General features: G+C 36.8%; 1 protein-coding gene across 1 annotated transcript in view; it reads right to left on the reverse strand.

Annotated features, from left to right (window-relative positions):
- Positions 1-18,409, reverse strand: part of zgc:92242 (uncharacterized protein LOC436899 homolog) — a 40,130-nt gene that overhangs the window by 4,945 nt on the left and 16,776 nt on the right. Inside the window, exons 3-5 of the mRNA XM_056472252.1 lie at positions 15,032-15,179; positions 12,973-13,063; positions 8,066-8,339 (exon numbers count right to left, since the gene is read on the reverse strand). Of these exons, the coding sequence (XP_056328227.1) occupies positions 8,066-8,339; positions 12,973-13,063; positions 15,032-15,179 (513 nt within the window). The remainder of the gene's footprint in view (positions 1-8,065; positions 8,340-12,972; positions 13,064-15,031; positions 15,180-18,409) is intronic.

Below are 18,409 nucleotides of genomic sequence, written 5' to 3' on the forward strand. Positions count from 1 at the left end.
CAAGTGTCTTTTCTACATTTCTGTCTTTAAAAAAATTATAATAATAACAAGGGTGGCACGGTGGCTCAGTGGTTAGCACTGTCATCTCACAGCAAGAAGGTCACTGGTTCGAGTCCCTGCTGGGTCAGTTGGCATTTCTGTGTGGATTTTGCATGTTCTCCCCATGTTGGCTTGGGTTTCCTCCGGGTGCTCTGGTTTTCCCCCACAGTCCAAAGACATGCGCTATAGGTGAATTGGGTAAACTAAATTGGCTGTAGTGTAAGTGTTTGTAAGAGTGTATATGGGTTTTCCAGTGCTGGGTTGTGGCTAGAAGGTCATCCGCTGCTTAAAACTAATTCTGGAGTAGTTAGTGGTTCATTCCGCTATGGCGACCCCTGATAAGTAAGGGACTAAGCCGAAGGAAATGTAATGAATAACAATAAAATTAACTTTTGATTTTAAAACTGGGCTGCACAGTGGCGCAGTGGGTAACATGATTGCCTCACAGTAAGAATGTTGCTGGTTCGAGCCTTGGCTGAGTCAGTTAGAATTTCTGTATGGAGTTTGCATGTTCTCCCCGTGTTGGCGTGGGTTTCCTACAGGTGCTCCGTTTTCCCCCACAGTCCAAAAACATGTGGTATAAGTAAATTGGGTAAGATAAATTATCCGTAGTATATGTGTATTACTGAGTGTTTATGAATGTTTCCCAGTGATGGGTTGCAGCTGGAAGGGCATCTGCTGTGTAAAACATATGCTGGCTAAATTGGCAGTTCATTCCACTGTGGCGACCCCAGATTAATAAAGGGATTAAGCCGAAATGAAAATGAATGAATGAATGAATAAATGTTTCTCTGGTGTGCTGATGAGTTTCAATGGTATCTGGATGCAGCCTGATCATGCAAGCTGAGATTGCATATCTCAGAGATGCAATGTCAGACACAATGCACTTAATGACAAATCATTGAATAAGCAATTAATAAAATGGTGTAATGTATTTATATTGTAATGTATTTATAATACATACATAACAAACTATTAGAAATTCGATAAATAGCTACACAGGCCTACACTAATTTGAAAAAAAAACTAATAAATAATTATTAAAAAGATAATAAAATAAAAAAGTGAATATAAATTAAAATGAAATAACTGTACATTCATTCAGGTGATTTGTAAAAATCTCTCTCTCTCTCCTTTCCACCCACTCAGCGCAGGTCTGGAGGTCACCAAACGGAGAAGCAAGGAGAGCGACAGCAGGCAGGAGAGGAAAAAAGTGAAAGGTACGAAGTAAAGGACGAGAAATAAGCGTCGAGTGAAGTGGAGGGTAAAAGGCTGTGGAGTGATGACTCAATTTGAATGTGTTAAACGGGGTCAGACAGGCGGTCAGGGAATAGGTGAAGGGTGATGGAGGTAGAGGAGGGAAACGAAACGGAGATGGCGGAGGCAGGACGCTCCACATCACAGACAGATGCTGTGCTGGAGACTCAGTGGAGGACTGTATTTTTAGCCTCTCCCCGAGGGGTCTGAGCCTCGAGTTCTCCCCCTTCTCTCTTTCCCCGTGAGAGAGCCTCTCTCTATCTTTCTCTCTCTCTCTCTGCCACTGCGCACGGGTTCTGGGTCTTCACTCTGCCCTCTACTTGCCGCTTTTTCTGCCTTACATTCACGTGACGCAACCTCGTTTTCCAAGTTGCAAGAAACAGAAGGCAACACATGATAGTTCCTGGTATTATGGCTGAAAATGTTTGACCAGGTGCAATTGAGCGGGGAAGTCATTAGCGACGAATATAGCGCACAAAATTAATCAAGCTGTTCCAAACTGAGAACTCAATGAATGCATATTCAGGGAATATTCACATGTTTCAGCTACACTTTAAAAGTTTTTTTTTAAATTAGCGTAAGAAATGGCTTTTTAAAATGTCAATAGTGACTTAAATAGTGCAAATTTTAATGAATGAATATCTCTTCCAATCTGCAATCTATATTATTTGATATTTTCTGTATATAAACAATGATGTAAACAAGTTACAATACAAACCACTGAACCAACAACTCATGAAAAGCTGAATTATATATGTTCAGGGGCGGACTTTACCATCAGACGAATTACCAACCTACGTCACACGGGTTCCCGGTTGCAAAAAAAGACAAAAAGAGATAGCAAACATGTCGAGTTGTGCAGTAGGATGCCAAATTTAAAAGTCCAAAAATAGAAAGCTTAATTTTTACTGTACACCACACTGCTTTTAATGCCAACCGCAGACGTCTTTGGCTAAAAGGGAGCTGAATGAAGCGAGTACCTAATTAGAAATGCTAAACTCTGCAGTTCTCATGTTATATCAGGTAAATTCAGGCTATGCTGAATCATTCACATTACGCTGTTTTTGATTGCAGCAATGATTTCAACAAAAACTGTTAAATATGGTTGATTAAACTGCGGACACTGAACGCTAAGATTGAAACATGAAAGTGTAAGTTCACATAACCTGCCGTACAGGTGCAGTTCGCTGTGTGAATGCAGTTGTTTTGCTTGTTGAGAACCTCAGTTTTTAGCACTACAAAGTTTTGAATCTGCTAATCATAGAACATTATTTCTTGCACTTCTTTAACTTGTCTCTTGTAAAATCACTTGGACTTTCATGAAAGTTGTATATTTCGGGCTGGAGGCTTGGCCATTTCATCTTATCCAATATCTATTGGGAGGGTGCTATCGCAAATGGACCTGTCAGACGAACACCGCTCACTTTAACGTTAATTTTGCCAAATCACTGTGCTTATCACTGGGTGACAAGCTATTATATTATGCTGACAGCATTATGTAAATAATATATATAATATGTAATCAATATAACTTATTTTTAAGACAACAACAAACTCTATACCGCATCAGATGTCATTCCCTCGCTGTAAATGCTAGCGCTCACGTTTTTTTTCTGCAACCTCGCTGCGCGCATCCTGAATGTTTTCAAACATGGTAATTCGTCTATAAGTAGAGCCGGACAGAATCTGTGGACATTTTTTGCTATTTCTGCACAGAATTTTGTTAAAAATCTGCGGATTTATGCGGAATGATTTTGGGAGTATCGTAACTAAAATATTAATATATAAAATAAAAAATAAAACCTTTTTAACGTTTATTTAATGTTGACAAAGCAAATCAAATTAGATCCATTATTTGTTAAACAAAGCAAGTATCTTATTTAATATCTCTACTAAAAGACAGAAAATTTTACTTTTCAAGCTGTATTGTAATTAAATCATATTAATATTTTCATATTAGTCAATAATATTACTAAAATGAATAAAAAACGGAATCAAAATAAATTTACTCACATTTAAACAAAAAAATAAATACACTCAATGATGGGCTAAAAATCTGCGGAAATCTGCACGCGCAGATTCCGTATGGGCCTGCCAATAAGCAAAGTAAGCAGTCGCTTAGAGTCTCTGGGAACTATGGGGCCCAGAACAATGCCAAGAAGCCTATATTAATCATAGATATATACACTAGATATCACATATGGACCCTGAGCATGCGTCAATAGCGCCGCCACATTTGTACAGTGCTCTCAGGACAAATGTCATTCATCCCCACAAGTCAAGACAGTGTGCCAATATGAAGATGTTGGACTTTTGCGCTGTGTACGGGTGTAGTAACGAGCAAACAAAGTAAACAAAGCACAAAGGCAGAACATTTCAAAGGTAAGATATTGTTTTTTACATTTTTGTATGTGGCACCATGGTGGCGCAGTGGATAGTACTCTCGCCTAACAGCAAGGTTTCTGGTTCGAGCCTCGGCTGGGTCAGCTGGCATTTCTGTGTGGAGTTCTCCCCGTGTTGGCGTGGGTTTGCTCCAGTTTCCCCCACAAGTCTAAAGACATGTGGTATAGGTGAATTGGATAAGGGAAGTTGTCTGTAGTGTATGTGTGTGAATGAGTGAATGAGTGTTTCCCAGTGATGGGTTGCAGCTAGAAGGGCATCCGCTGCGTAAAACACATGCTGGATAAGTTGGCGGTTCATTCCACTGTTGCGACCCCAGATTAATAAAGGGACTAAGCCGAAAAGAAAATAAATGAATGTATTGACTAATATGAAAATGTTCATTTGATTTATTTACAATAGTTTGTAAAGTAATATTTTCTGTCTTTTAGAAGATATATTATATAAAACTTGCTTTGTTTGCCAAATAAGTGGATCTAATTGGATTTGCATTGGAGACATTAAATAAAAGTTAAAAATGTATTCTTTTTTATTTCATATATTAAATTTTAGTAATGATATACTCCCAAAATCATTCCACATAAATCAGCAGAATTTTTACAAAATTCAACACAGAAATAGCAAAAAATGTCTGCAGATTCTGTCTGGCCCTACCTAGATTTATATAAAAGCCTAACTATTGATAATAGCACATGTAGATTAAATTAATGTGTATATTTGGAGAACAAATAATCGAAATAAATAACAGTATAATTTCTTATCATTAGCAACAATGTCTTAACTGTTTGGTCATACATGGCATTTGTATTTCAAACCATACAGAAAAAAAAATCAAAATAAAGCTGTAAATGAGTTACTATTTGTAAATGTATTTATTTATTTGTTTTTTTCGTATCTTTACTGTTAAAATGCCTTCAGTAAATAGTTCTTTCAGTCTAAATTCGCCTACTCTCGTTTAAATTTAGAGACTTTTTTCACTTCGGCTCTGAGAAAAATTATGACGTCGGTCGAGTGACGCAAGCTGTGCCACGTGATAAAACTAGATAGTTCCTAGTTCTAGTTACTGGACATCTGTGTTGATTATAATGCGAGCAGTGTAGTTTTGTCACGTCTCTCTCTCTCTCTCTCTCTCTCTCTCTCTCTCTCTCTCCCTCTCTCAGTTCCTGTTGATGTTCCTCCGGCCGTTCCCTGCAGCCGTGACCCCCTGACTGCGTTATGCTGTCGCCATGGAAACGTGGGATCAGCGCAAATTCCCGCTCCAGCGCACACAAATGCGCGCGGACGCACACGCACTGACTGAGTCACACACACACACACACACAGACCCTCACTGGGTTACACACACACACACGCGCACGCAGAAATGAGACCCTCGCTGAAATCATTATGTTTTCACGTCAGCATGAACATGTATGTAGAAATATTGTGTGAAGTGAAAACAAAAACTCACACCTGACCAACATCTGCCCTCCCATGCTGAAAGTCAGGTACAGGTAAGTTAGTGTGTTTGAACCCCGTCATATTTGTCATTTTCTCTTCAAAATAAGTTTGGTTGTAGTTTTTATGTTGGTGTGTTGGTGGTGCAGCGTTATAGTACGTTAGAGTTCCCTGTTTTTGAATATCAGCCCGGCTGGTAAACAAAGGAAATCGCTGCAGCGACTGGTCTGCCCTGTAGGAGGCGCTCTCTGGCCTTCGTTGTTGTGATAATGCGACTAAAAGTCCACTAGATGGCGCACGCTTGCTGCCCATTTACATTGAAAACATCATGCCATTTTTAAGTTACAGTTCTTATAGACCTTTTTTGATGGACGTAAACAATACCACTGGTCCTTACATATTTCCTGTTTTATATGTTTTCATTTCTATAGCTTCCCATAAGGTCCACATATTGATAAATAATCGGTAAACACTTTATTTTGATGGTCCATTTGAGCATTGGTAGACTGTATGCTTAATATCTGTTGATACTACTCCAACAGACATTTAACTGCCTATAAGAAACTGTAAGTACATGTCAACTTACACTAACACTAATCCTAACCCCAACCTAACAGTCTACTTATAATCTAATGAGAATTAGTTGGCATGAAGATGCAATGTAACTTAAATTCAACAAACAGACAATCAAAATAAAGCGTGACCAAATAGTATTATGATAGCTGTTTTAACACAGAGTTATGATTGAATTCCTTCTTTTAACAGTTATGAAATAGTTTGACAACAAGAAAGGAATGTTTATAGGTCAGTGACATCACCACATTGAAATGGTCTCCTGTCCCTAGATTTATTATCCTCCCCGAGATATGGGACCCCCCCCCCCCAAAAAAAAATAACTATAAATTGTATATACAGTTGAGGTCAGAATTATTAGCCCCCTGAATTATTATCCTGCTTGTTTATTTTTTCCCCCAATTTCAGTTTAACGGATAGAAGATTTTTTTGATGACAGTAAATAATAATTGAATGGATTTTTTTCAAGACACTTCTATACAGCTCAAAGTGACATTTAAAGGCTTAACTAGGTTAATTAGGTTAACTAGGCAGGTTAGGGTAATTAGGCAAGTCATTGTATATCAGTGGTTTGTTCTGTGGACTATCGAAAAAAATATAGCTTAACTGGGCTAATAATATTGACCTTAAAATGGCTTTTAAAAAATTAAAAACTGCTTTTATTGTAGCTGAAATAAAACAAATAAGACTTTCTCCATAGGAAAAAATATTATCAGACATGCTGTGAAAATTTCTTTGCTCCATTAAACATAATTTTGGGAAATATTTGAAAAAGAAAAAAAAATCCAAGGGGGCTAATAATTCTGACTTCAACTGTATAACATTGTTTCCTATCATAATTTGTATGTTGAGAGTATAACAAATAATAGTTTAGCATAATTATTACATCCAGACAGCAAAAATAAATAAATAAAATAAAATAAATAAAATATAAAGATAAATTTACAAAAAAAACTGCATGTTATTAGGACTGTTGGGCCCAATGGCTGGAATCATTTACCAGCCTGGTAAAGGGGGTTTTCCTTTTAGCAGTTATATGCCTCATTTTCTATTTAATTATGAGATTTAAATACTGCATTAAGCACTATTTTTTAGCTGAATTAGCTTGCCAGATATTCATCAGAACCACACTTTTTGATATACCAAAAATATTTCCTAAAGATTTATAATAAAGAAATGTGAAATAATATTTATTTTTAAAATACATATTTAAGACATCATATATCAATCAGAAAAAAACAGGAATCTGTTAAAGTTATAAATTAAAAACTGTTGTCATTTATTAGGCAAATAACAAACTGGAGTGCGTTTCCCAAACAGCGACGTAACTCGCAGCTGAACTATCATAGTAGGATGCATCGTTTGGCAAAAGAATGATGCAGTGACGAATATTTCCCAAAACCTGTAGTTTCTCTGTCGCAGATCCATCGTTTCAACCACGTTAGTTATAACGTAAAACACTCATAATCATGCTCTAAACGGGGTGGAAAAACAACTTCTTTATAATTATATTGTTTTACACGCACAAACATTTAAAAAAAAATCCAATATTAGTTTTGGTAAAAACATGCACTCGTTTTCCATATTAATTGAAATATATTTAAATGGAACATACATAGAGCCTATGTTGGCTAACAATGGTTTTTGGAAATGCACCCCTGGCCAGCACATTCAACTTTCCTCAATCAGAATTTGGCCATTTGAATAAGTAAATAATCAAAACATAATAATAATAATTTAGAGCTTCACAATTTTACTAGCCTCCTATGTAAAAAAGCACATTTGAAAATTCATGGATAACAACAATAGCCAAAATAGTATCCAAATCAATTTCAATATGGTCCACTTTGGCGCTACACACCTATTTATTGCTCCTTTTTTTGTCCAAGGTCCAAGATTTTGAATAAAAGTTACCTGTAATTTTTTTCTCTGTTTAAAAACAATGCAGTAGCGAAAGATGACTTCTCTTATGTTAGATTGTAAAATGAAAATATTTGTTAGCATATGATTAGCTGATTAGCTGATATCTCACTGAAGCGACAGTCAACAAAGGATTCCGCTTGGTCTTAAAGCCTTTTTTGATGGGTTAATTTCACTATTTGTGATGGCATAGCAGTCAAAATAAGACAAATGAGCTCATGTATGGGACAAATTCTGGACCTTTGTCAGTGAGGGGTGGGTGAACCACCTGAACCCCCTTGGCTACAAGCCTGTAAATCGACCACTGATAGTAGATAAAAGCTTAAACTAAAGTGTTAATATTTGTTTTATTTTATAAAGTTCTGCTAACATTTTTTCAAACATGTATATTTATGTATTGATTTTTAGATGAAATCAAATCCTGCTTCAGTGCTCTTACCTTTGTCTGCTGTGGGTGTGTCCACTGGGTGTGTCTTTCTGTTGATTGACAGCTGCTCATTCATTGCTCTGTGCAGCTGAAGCTCTTTCAATCTGTCCGCTACTATCGTCTCTCTGTTGCTCATATGTGGTCTGTAAAGGCCCGTGTCCTCCTCCGCACTGCCTGAATCAGAGTCATCTGTTTGGCCCCTGGTGTCATCAGCTGACTGATCAGAACCACTGTCCTGCTTGAACTCATCTGACACTGTTGTAGAGTCGCTGAGCTCCTCTGCTTTCTGTGGCAGATTGAGGGAAACTCATTTGTAAACACTTATAAAATCCAAGTTGACAAATTCAGAGACACAAAGAGTGGACGAGGAGTGTTGTTGTTTGTGTGTGTGTGCGTGCGTGTGTGTATTCCCTCTGGCACCGTGGCACTGATGCCATCTGATACCGTTTAATTCTCTGCCCAGGCTTTAAACCATCTGCTCAGGGGAGCCTGGCCAGTCCAACTACATACACCCATCCTCTTATGATTATTGTTGCTTTTATTATTAATGTCACACACACACACACACACACACACACACACACACACACACACACACACACACACACACACATTCACACAGGTTGTATCATAGTCATTTTTTTTCATTGACTTCTGTTGTTTTTATAATGTATAAATTATATTCTCCTGTCCTGTTACGCTCTGCTTCTAAGTCGATTTTTTATTTTATTGAGTGTTGGTCACTTTTTTGTAGGGCACTTAAAGCACCCATCATATCTAAACTAGGCGTGTTGATTTTGTAAGCTCACATTGCTAGTTTTGTGGTGAACAATTCATCTGTGCATGTCATTAAGAAGAAAAAAAAGTAGTTTGTAATCTAAAATTGAAATCTGAAAATGCACTTCCTGTTTGATTTCTGTTAAATTCTCATATTACGTCTATCTAAGGTATTGGGTGCGACCAAGTGGCAACCTCCCTCTCTCCCTCGTGAAGCCAATACGGAAGTAACTAAAACTGCAATTCATCGACTCGCCTTTGGGGGCTGGCTCCGGGAAATGGATTTCTGACTGCAATGGTAAATTGGCCATTTTTACAGCTGATAAAAACATGTTTACAGTCTGGTACAAAAGATGGTTTTGGTGCACATAGCTATGATTACCATTTATGACAACTGTGAGGGGGGTGAATTTTTTTATAACTCATCTGTGTCCTTTGTATTAGGTTATATTAAGTTTGCATAATTAAGGGCTGGGCCACTTGAGTGACAGCTAGGTCTAGCTGCTCGCTGTCTTGGCACCTCAGCTGATTCCGGCTGATTAGCCGATGAACTCGGCATATTCATCGTATTTTTGTTTTGTTTAATGTTTCTTTACACAGTCAGTTGCCTTTTGGAATTATTTCCTGCAATCATCAGATACTGTAGTATGCTGTGTGCACTTAATTGTGCTCACAAACCGTTCAAGTTGCCTCCATTTCCCAGGTGAGTGAAATTATACTTATACCATCTCTATAAATGTATTTGTTTTATTTAAGATCATTTATCATTTATAATTTTCTTTAGATCTGTAAAGCACTCCAGAATCTGACAGATTGATTAGCTGTAGGCTCTAGAAAAGTCATCTGAAACGTTGTCATACAGTTTTATGCCTGGATTTCATAAATAGTATTGCATTTACTATCACAGACTATTTTAAGTGTTTGGAAGTAATTTGCGTTATCATCTTACATCATAAAGAGGATCACTTACATCACAAAAACATCATAAGAACAATGTTTAGTGCCTCAATGTATTACAACATTGTTTTTTAAAAGACTAAACACTTTATTGATATAGTGTACAACCAAGCACATGTGGTCAGAACGTAAACAAGTTGCAGGTAATGAAGTATTAAGCATTTCTCCCAAAGAAAAGTCTGTCTAAGAAAAATGCTAGCAGGTGTCTGTAGCTCCGCTCACGCTCCGCCTCTTTGCGCTTGTTTGGTATCCCGCGGTCAGTGCGATGATGTGTGAACAAATTGTAGACTGTTGGCCACGCCTACTTGTAGCTTCTTTTGCCTTGTTCAGAAACCTATAGGTGACGTCACTGATACTACGTCCATATCTTTTACAGTCTTTGGGTGCGGCTAACATACCTAACCACTCCCCTCCAACTGTCAGTTTTGACAGCGCTATGACAACAAATAGAAATGGTGGGGAGGATTGAATTAACTCTTCTGAAACCCTTTTCCTGATCTTTCTGAATGAAATGCCGACTTTACTACATTCATTCAGCTAGCAGTAGAAAAAAAAGAGCCATGCTTACTGTTTTCTTATGATATTCCGTTTCTCTAGGAACTGCGCCACAATATGAAAAAAATGATCACAGTTTCTGGTTCATGCAGACTTTAAATGTGCGAAACGGACTTAAGAGTTTTGTTCGGATTTATTTGTACTGTAATGGTGTGTTCACACCAAACGCGGATGAAAAAGTGCAAGTAATTAACATATTAAGTCAGTGCAAGATGCAAATAGACATACTGTGGAACTATTAGTGCGAATGACGTGGCGCGAGTTGAGTGTTTTGCATGTTTGACTCACTTAACGCGTATCGCTCGAGTTGGAAAATCTTAACTTCAGCATACATTTACTCTGTGTTAACCAATCAGGAGCTTGCTCTTGTAGGGGCGTGGTTATGACGTGGTTCCTGTTGTTGGTGTCCCAAGGGGAAAGCCGCTTTCTGACACTGGACAACAGCTCATCAAACTGTTATTCTTGAAAGAAAAAACTGACCTGATTCTTGAAAGAAAGAAAAAAAAAAGACTTTAAAGCTTATAAATATTAATTTAAATACTAATTAGGATAGTGTTGTTATCCATGAATGTTCAAATGTACTTTTTTACAAGATAGGCTAGAAAAATCAGGAAGCTCTACATTATTATTTCTATGTTTACATTTTTTATTATTCAGCTGGCCAAATTCTGACAGGAAAGTTGAATGTGCTTAGGCAGTTTTTAATTTAAACCCTTAACAGATAAATTTTCCCCTCATGATTTATGTTGTGATTTAAAATTTGTATTTTAAAATTAATACATTTAAATACGTTTATAATATTTCTTTATTCTAAAGCTTTATCCATCTATTGTGAAGTGAAATTGACTCACGAATTAAGCGAATTTGACGCATGAATTAAGCGAGTAAACTCAGTGTTCATTTACGGACAAATAGCGTGGTTTATTTGTGTGCCGCGTCTGATGTGAACACAGGATAATGCTGCGTTCACACCAGACGCGGATGAAGCATCAAGCATAAGTGTTTTACATGTTAAGTCAATGCAAAGACGCAAATAAACTTCAGCGGACATTTGCGCTGCGTTAACCAATCAGGAGCTTGCACTTGTAGGGGCGTGATTATGACGTAGCAGCTGTTGTTGGTGTCCCGAGGGGAAAATCCTCTTGCCGACACTTGACAACAGCTCATTAAACTGGACTGGGTTCAGTCTGAAGCGCTGAAAGCTTCCATCATCCAGGTACAGTTTCTGGAGGAGTTGATGAACTCACAGAACTGGGTGCACCTCTGAAAGGATCTAGGGGACTCAGACACGGCACTGAACGAATCGACGCTGTTTTTCAGCCTTCCTAAAGCACATAAAGCACAGCTATTATCTAAATAAAAGCCATGTTAGCCATTTAGCAATGAAGCTAAAGTCACCGGGCAGACGGAATCCCTGCCCATAATGCAAATCCGCTTTTATTGTGAAGTGAATTTGACCTGTGAATGAAGTGAATTTGACGCGCAAATGAAGTGAGTAAACTCAAAATGTTCATACATTTATTTACGCATGAATAGCGGGATTTATTCTCGCATGCCGCATCTGGTGTGAACACAACATAAGGTGGTAGAAGCGAATATTTAACTCATTCATTTTACAGTTTTTAATCTTCATTTGTTTTAAAATGTCATTTATTTCTGTTATTCGAAGGTGAATTATTAGCAGCCATTGCTCTTGTCACATGATCATTCAAAAATGATTGAAGTGTAGACCAATGTCAGCATGGACGGGTTGGCCGATATCGTCTAAACCTCAAAAATCACTCAAAAACAAACAAACTGTACAGTAAGTAAACAAAAAAGAGACCAAAACCAAAACTTTTAAAAACCAAATTGTCTGTTATCATATACACCCTGAGCATTACAAATGTACTATTGGATTTTCATTTTATTGATATATATGAAAGTCATGGATATTTTAATGCATTTCAGTCTCTTCCTATACTGTGTAGTAAGCAAAAAACAGTTGGTGAGCTGAAAAGTACTTGTATTCATAAGTAGTATTCATAAATCTGTTCTTGTATAATGTGCTAGTTCCAGCTAGATTCTGAAATGTGCATCTGATGGACACTTTACTGTCCCATGAGGCCATGGGAGATGATGTGTGTGTGGCAGTGAGGCATTTCAATTGAAACTTGCTGGTCACATGACAGTGACAACATGGTGGATGCATTAGGTCTACCTAGATTTCTGTCAAGCTACACACATTCATAGTGCATACTGAACATACACAGGAAATGTTTGTTTTTGTATAATAAGCAATTCTGTGTTGGGATGCCATTTTGGTCCACCATAATATTTGTCTTAAAGGGACAGTTCACTCAAAAATTATTTACATTTGAGTTTTTTCTTCTTCTGTTAAACACAAAAGACAACATTTCAAAAGATTGCTTGAAAGCAGCAGCCATTGACTTGACAATAAATTTTTTTGTTCCTACTATGGATGTCATTGGCTTTTTTCCCCAGCATTCTTCAAAATATCTTGTTTTATGTTCAACAGAAGAAAGAAATTCATTAAAGTTTAGAATTACTTGAGTGTACATAAAAGATGAGGAATTTGTTTACATTAATTACTAATTATTTACATTATTTAGTCCACAATGAACACACACCTTGAGCAGTAGCTGAATCCCTGGTTCTGTGTTGTTTTGCTGTACTCGGTTGGGTTTGATCAAGCTGCAATTCACAGATTCTGCCTTTGCTCTGTGAACAAAATAAAAGGAAATTTAGCTTTGTGGTTTGAATATTTCAATTGCTTTTAAATGCATTTTGACCTGATGTTAGCTTTTATGCTTGCAGTTATTATAATTATGATTCATTTGAATACAATTACATTGCGATGGTTTGTTTTTCTGCAATATATATACAGTTTAAGTCAGAATTATTAGAATTTTTATTTCTTTTTCAAATATTTCTCAAATTTACCCAAACAAGACATTTTAACAAGCAGTTGCAGTTAAATTAATAATATATATAGTCAAAGTTATTAGAACCCCCTTTGAATTTTTTTTTATATTTCCCAAATGATGTTTAACAGAGCAAGGAAATTTTCACAATATGTCTGATAATATTTTTTCTTCTGGAGAAAGCCTTATTTGTTTTATTTCGGCAGTTTTTAATTTTTCAAAACCATTTTAAGGTCAAAAGTATTAGCCCCTTTAAGCTTTTTTTTCTATAGTCTACAGAACAAACGATCATTATACAATAGCTTGCTTAATTGCTTAATAACCTAACCTGCCTAGTTAAGCCTTTAAATGTCACTTTAAGCTGTATAGAAGTGTCTTGAAAAATGTCAAGTCAAATATCATTTACTGTCATCATGGCAAAGATAAAATAAATCAGTTATTAGAAATGAGTTATTAAAACTTTTATGTTTAGAAATGTGTTAGAAAAAAATCATCTCTCCGTTAAACAGAAATTGGGGGAAAAACTAAACGGGGGGCTAATAATTCTGACTTCAACTGCATATAAGAATATATAAGACAAGGATAAAAGAAGTCAGTTATTAGACGTTAGTTATTAAACTTTTATGTTTAGAAAGTTGTTAAAAACTTAGGGAAAATATAAAATAATTAAAATGTAAAAGGAGGCCTAATAATTCTGACCTCAACTGTATATTGCGATATAAAGTAGGGCTGCACGATATTGGGTATATTTGACATTGCGATATTTTTTTTCTCTGTAATATATATTGCGATATAATTTCACAAGATGACTTAAATAGCTCTATTTGCAAAATCATTACTTGGGATGATTTTGTAGAGGATTGAAATATAAATATTGTAGTATTCAGGCGTAGAAATTGAATAATCAAATGTAAAATAGCACTGTATAGTCTTCACTATATAAATAGTTTAATAAAATTTATCTTTATAAAACGTCTTTATACGCTAACAAAATGCTTTAAACTCTCTTCAAATGCTCACACAGTCACGGGCCCTAAAAACACATGCAGATGATAAACTTTCACACTATTATGGTTCAATTCTGCAATGTCTCCACAGATTTTGTATGTTTTGACCTGTGGTTTCTGGTCATGTATAATCCTAACTCAACATTGCATGTCTTGTGAAGTGACTTTTGCGGACGCACACATTGAGATATTGATGCTCAAATGATATATTGTACAGCCCTAATATAAATATAATTTCAGATGACTTGAATAGCTCTATTTAGAAACAAACTCATCATTTTAGAATGATTGGGATTATTTCAAAGGGCAGTCAATCCTTAAACATAATATACAACTTACAAGCATAGATAAATAGAATGAAGCAAAGACACAAAAATAATGGACAGTGTCTTATGGTTTTCTGGAGAGGCTTAACTGTGTTCAGGTACAGAAATTGAATAATGAAATAATGAATTGTAAATAAATAACACTAGTCTTCTTCATTTTAAAGATTTAATACAATTAATATTTGTTGAAACTACATATGTTATAATTCCTTATACACAGATGATTTAAATCCACTTGAAATTTTATAGTCGCAGGCCTAGGTTTGGATTTGTTTTATCAAAATTCTGTAAAAATTGAATTTAGTTTACAATTCGTTATAGTTGCAAGCTTTTAGCCAGTATAATGTCTAAAGATGACCACCAACGTGAAGTGTAAATGTGTATTACACTGCCTGCTTGGTGATATTACTGAAATAGAGGATGTTGTTATACCTGTTTATATTGTTGGCGTTGGCTGTTGTGTTACTTCTCAGCTCAGCCAGGATGAGTTTTGAAGATTTGAGCTCGTCTGATTCTCCAATAACACACACATGCACGTCGCCGTCTCTGCCCAGCAGCCAGCTCACATTTTTACACGGGCCTGTGGACAGAACAATAAACATGTCAAGAAATTCAATACTATAAAACTTTGAATAAATGAGCAACACCGAAATAATGAAGTTACAAAGAGAAAAGGATGGATATTTGGTTCCTTTTTGAACAAATGGGCATTTTTTACACTACTAAAAAGAGATCTGTTGACTTTACTTAAAAAAATTTATTAAATTTATTAAAGTCTGTGTCAAGACTTATTTCAGTTGATGTCCTTCCAACTGAAACGCAATACCGAGTAGGGACAGGGTTTTCTTTATACGCATCATTCCCTCATAGCAAACTAACGGCTGGTTTATACTTCTGCATCAAGTGACCCACAGCGCCTGCCTTACGCGTAGTCGTGCATTTATACTTCTGCATACTGTTTGTGTTGCTCTGCAATAACGCTTCTGAAACACTAGCTGGCAGTAAGTTTTTATGTTCCTCTGTGTCGAGTTTCTTCTCAGGTGTTTTGTTTATTCTGAATGCTACCTTAATGTACAAGTAGCTAAAACTTGCTCATTCAGAGGCTGGAATTAGCGGACATGCAACAACTGTAATCATAAGGTAAACACAATGTAAACGTTTCCATTTGGAGCTTGATCACAGGACTTGACACTTGTAAACAATCGCTCTATCGTACTCGCGGCTCTAAGCACCACCCACACTTATCATCGAAGCCGACTAATCACAGAGCTTGTGCTACGCGACGTTGCGACGTGTGGTTAAATATTTTGAGAGGTGTGTGTCAGTGTTGGCATTAGCCACGACGAGGGCTATGCGACCATGCAAAGGCTGCACCGGACCACACGTGTGCGCTTGACGCAGAAATATAAATCATTCTTATCAGTAAGAGGGGCATGGTTAAGAATATTGTGGCTGAAGCCGTCAAACTGACATCAACAGAGAAGGACGCCACTCCAAACATGGCAGGAAATGCTCAGACTTTGATTAAAGATTAATAAAACAATTATAATTTTTCATCTAAAAAATAAAAATGCGTGCTAGCAAAAAACAACAACTATAATTTAACTCAACTGTTTCAAGATCTTCATCAGCCTGATGAAAGAAGTGGTTCTTTTTTCTCAAAAAGTGGACCGTTTTTCTATTAAACGCCTCATTTTCTATTGAATTATGAAATTTAAATACTGCATTTTAGTGACATTTTAAGCACTATTCTGAATTTGCTCATTGTCGGATGGTCATCATAACCATTTTTTGACTATTTTAGCCAAATTAGTATTTAAATCAATTTTAATATGGTACTATTTTGGTACTTCATATGGTACTATATTTTGTTTCAATAAGGTCTAGGATTTAAAATAAAAGTTACTTGTAAAATGTTTTCTCAACCACACAGAATAAAGATGACTACTCTTACAGATTGTATGTTTTCTTGCACTGCTGGATGTTGTACTCATGAAAAATAATTGTTAGCATTAGCCGAAACTGATTAGCTGAAGTCACACCGAAGTGACAGCTTCAACAGAGGATTCTTTTTGGTCTTAAAACCTTTTCCTATAAGTTATTTTCACCATGATGGCATAGCACTCAAAACAGGAACAAATGAGCTCATTTATGGGACAAATTCTGGATTTTGTCAGTGAGGGGTGGATCTTCCAAACCACCCGGACGCCTCCTGGCTAGAACGGACTGAATTTCAAACTGTCAAACGATCGCACTTAAGCTAGCAGTTTTACTCACTTTTTAAAAATAAAATCACTGATTGCTATTTATTTATTTCTCCATAGACAGCTTTGTGAATTGTATTCTTCTACATAATTATTTTCGCAAATGTATACCAACGGCTTTCTAAAGACATTAGACCTCATGTTGACATTATTGGCAAAGCTTGACCTCTCGATCTCCATTATTCAGCTCTGCAGTGTGTTTTTTTCACCGACAGAGGGCGCCATGACATTGAGTGAAACTGATCCTCTGGACCACTTAGCTTCAGAAGTGTGTTAATGTCATTCAGTGCGTGGATATCACTGCCAGCGTTCATCGGGCTTGTATTATCGCCTTACAGACACTCGCGCCAGCCCACAAAAACCCCGTGCCTCTTTCCCAGTCACCCTCATCATTATTTCAGTGTGATTTAACCTTCTCAGATTACACGTAATGTTTGAAGGCATGAAATGAAGTGTGATCAACTGATATGTGGGCGCTTACGTAATAAGCGCACAAGGAGGATCATTGTACGGATCATAGGAGGTCTTAGCTAAATAATCTAAAAAGTACATCGTAATACCATATGAGAATTAGAGAGAGAGAGATTTCCCTGTGGAACAGTTTGTTTTTAAATACTTCTTTTTTTGTGTGCATGCCTAAACAAAAAACCCAACACCCCTCAGGGTTGGGTAAAGAACCGGTTCTCCAGGTCTACCCAAGCCATATGAGGCAGATCAGATGACTTCACATCCATGCAGGAATGAGTTTATACGATGTTTCTGTTAGAAATCTTAGAAATGTTCAGTATGTGTAGTTGAAACTACTAAAGTTGCATCATATAAAGCTGGCACACATCTTTATGAGGTGTTTACTTATGATTTTGAGTTGTTTGTATGTTTGTGTAAAGCTTGTTAAGTAATAGGGTTCACCCATTGACCTGTATGCCACTTAACATTACTATTTGATCATATAACAACAATATGATGATGGTGGATGTTTTCATTAGGGTGTTTCTTAAAGCACTATGACCCCGCTTGTGCAGCCCAGGGCTTAATACAGCCAGAGAGATTAGAGCTACACCTGGAAAAGGAATGTTACAGCTGAGCTTTTCTATTATGTAATGAAGTAAAAGACAATAAGCCCTCCAACATTTGGATTTACATCATCTCACAGAGGCAGCACGAGGGTTGCTGCTGGTTCAAGCCTTGGCTGGGTCAGTTCTGCGTTTCTGTGTGGAGTTTGCACGTTCTCTCCATGTTGGTGTAGGTTTCCTCCGGGTGCTCCGGTTTCTCCCACAGTCCAAAGTCATGGGTGAATTGAATAAGATAAATTGGCCGCAGGGATTGTGTGTGTGTGCGCGCATGTGAGAGTGTATGGGTGTTTCCCAGCAGCCGGAAGGGCATCTATGAAGGGATAAAGGGAATAAGATGAAGAAAAATGAATGAATGAATCATCTCAGAGGTTTTATTTTTTTTTTATAGCTTGGAAGTTACTGTTCCTGAGCTTGTCTTGATTCTTTAGTCATCATTTTTTCACCCCACGTTGTTGTAACCTGGTATGGCTAAG

Source organism: Danio aesculapii, chromosome 14, assembly GCF_903798145.1.
Source record: "Danio aesculapii chromosome 14, fDanAes4.1, whole genome shotgun sequence".
Taxonomy (NCBI): domain Eukaryota; kingdom Metazoa; phylum Chordata; class Actinopteri; order Cypriniformes; family Danionidae; genus Danio; species Danio aesculapii.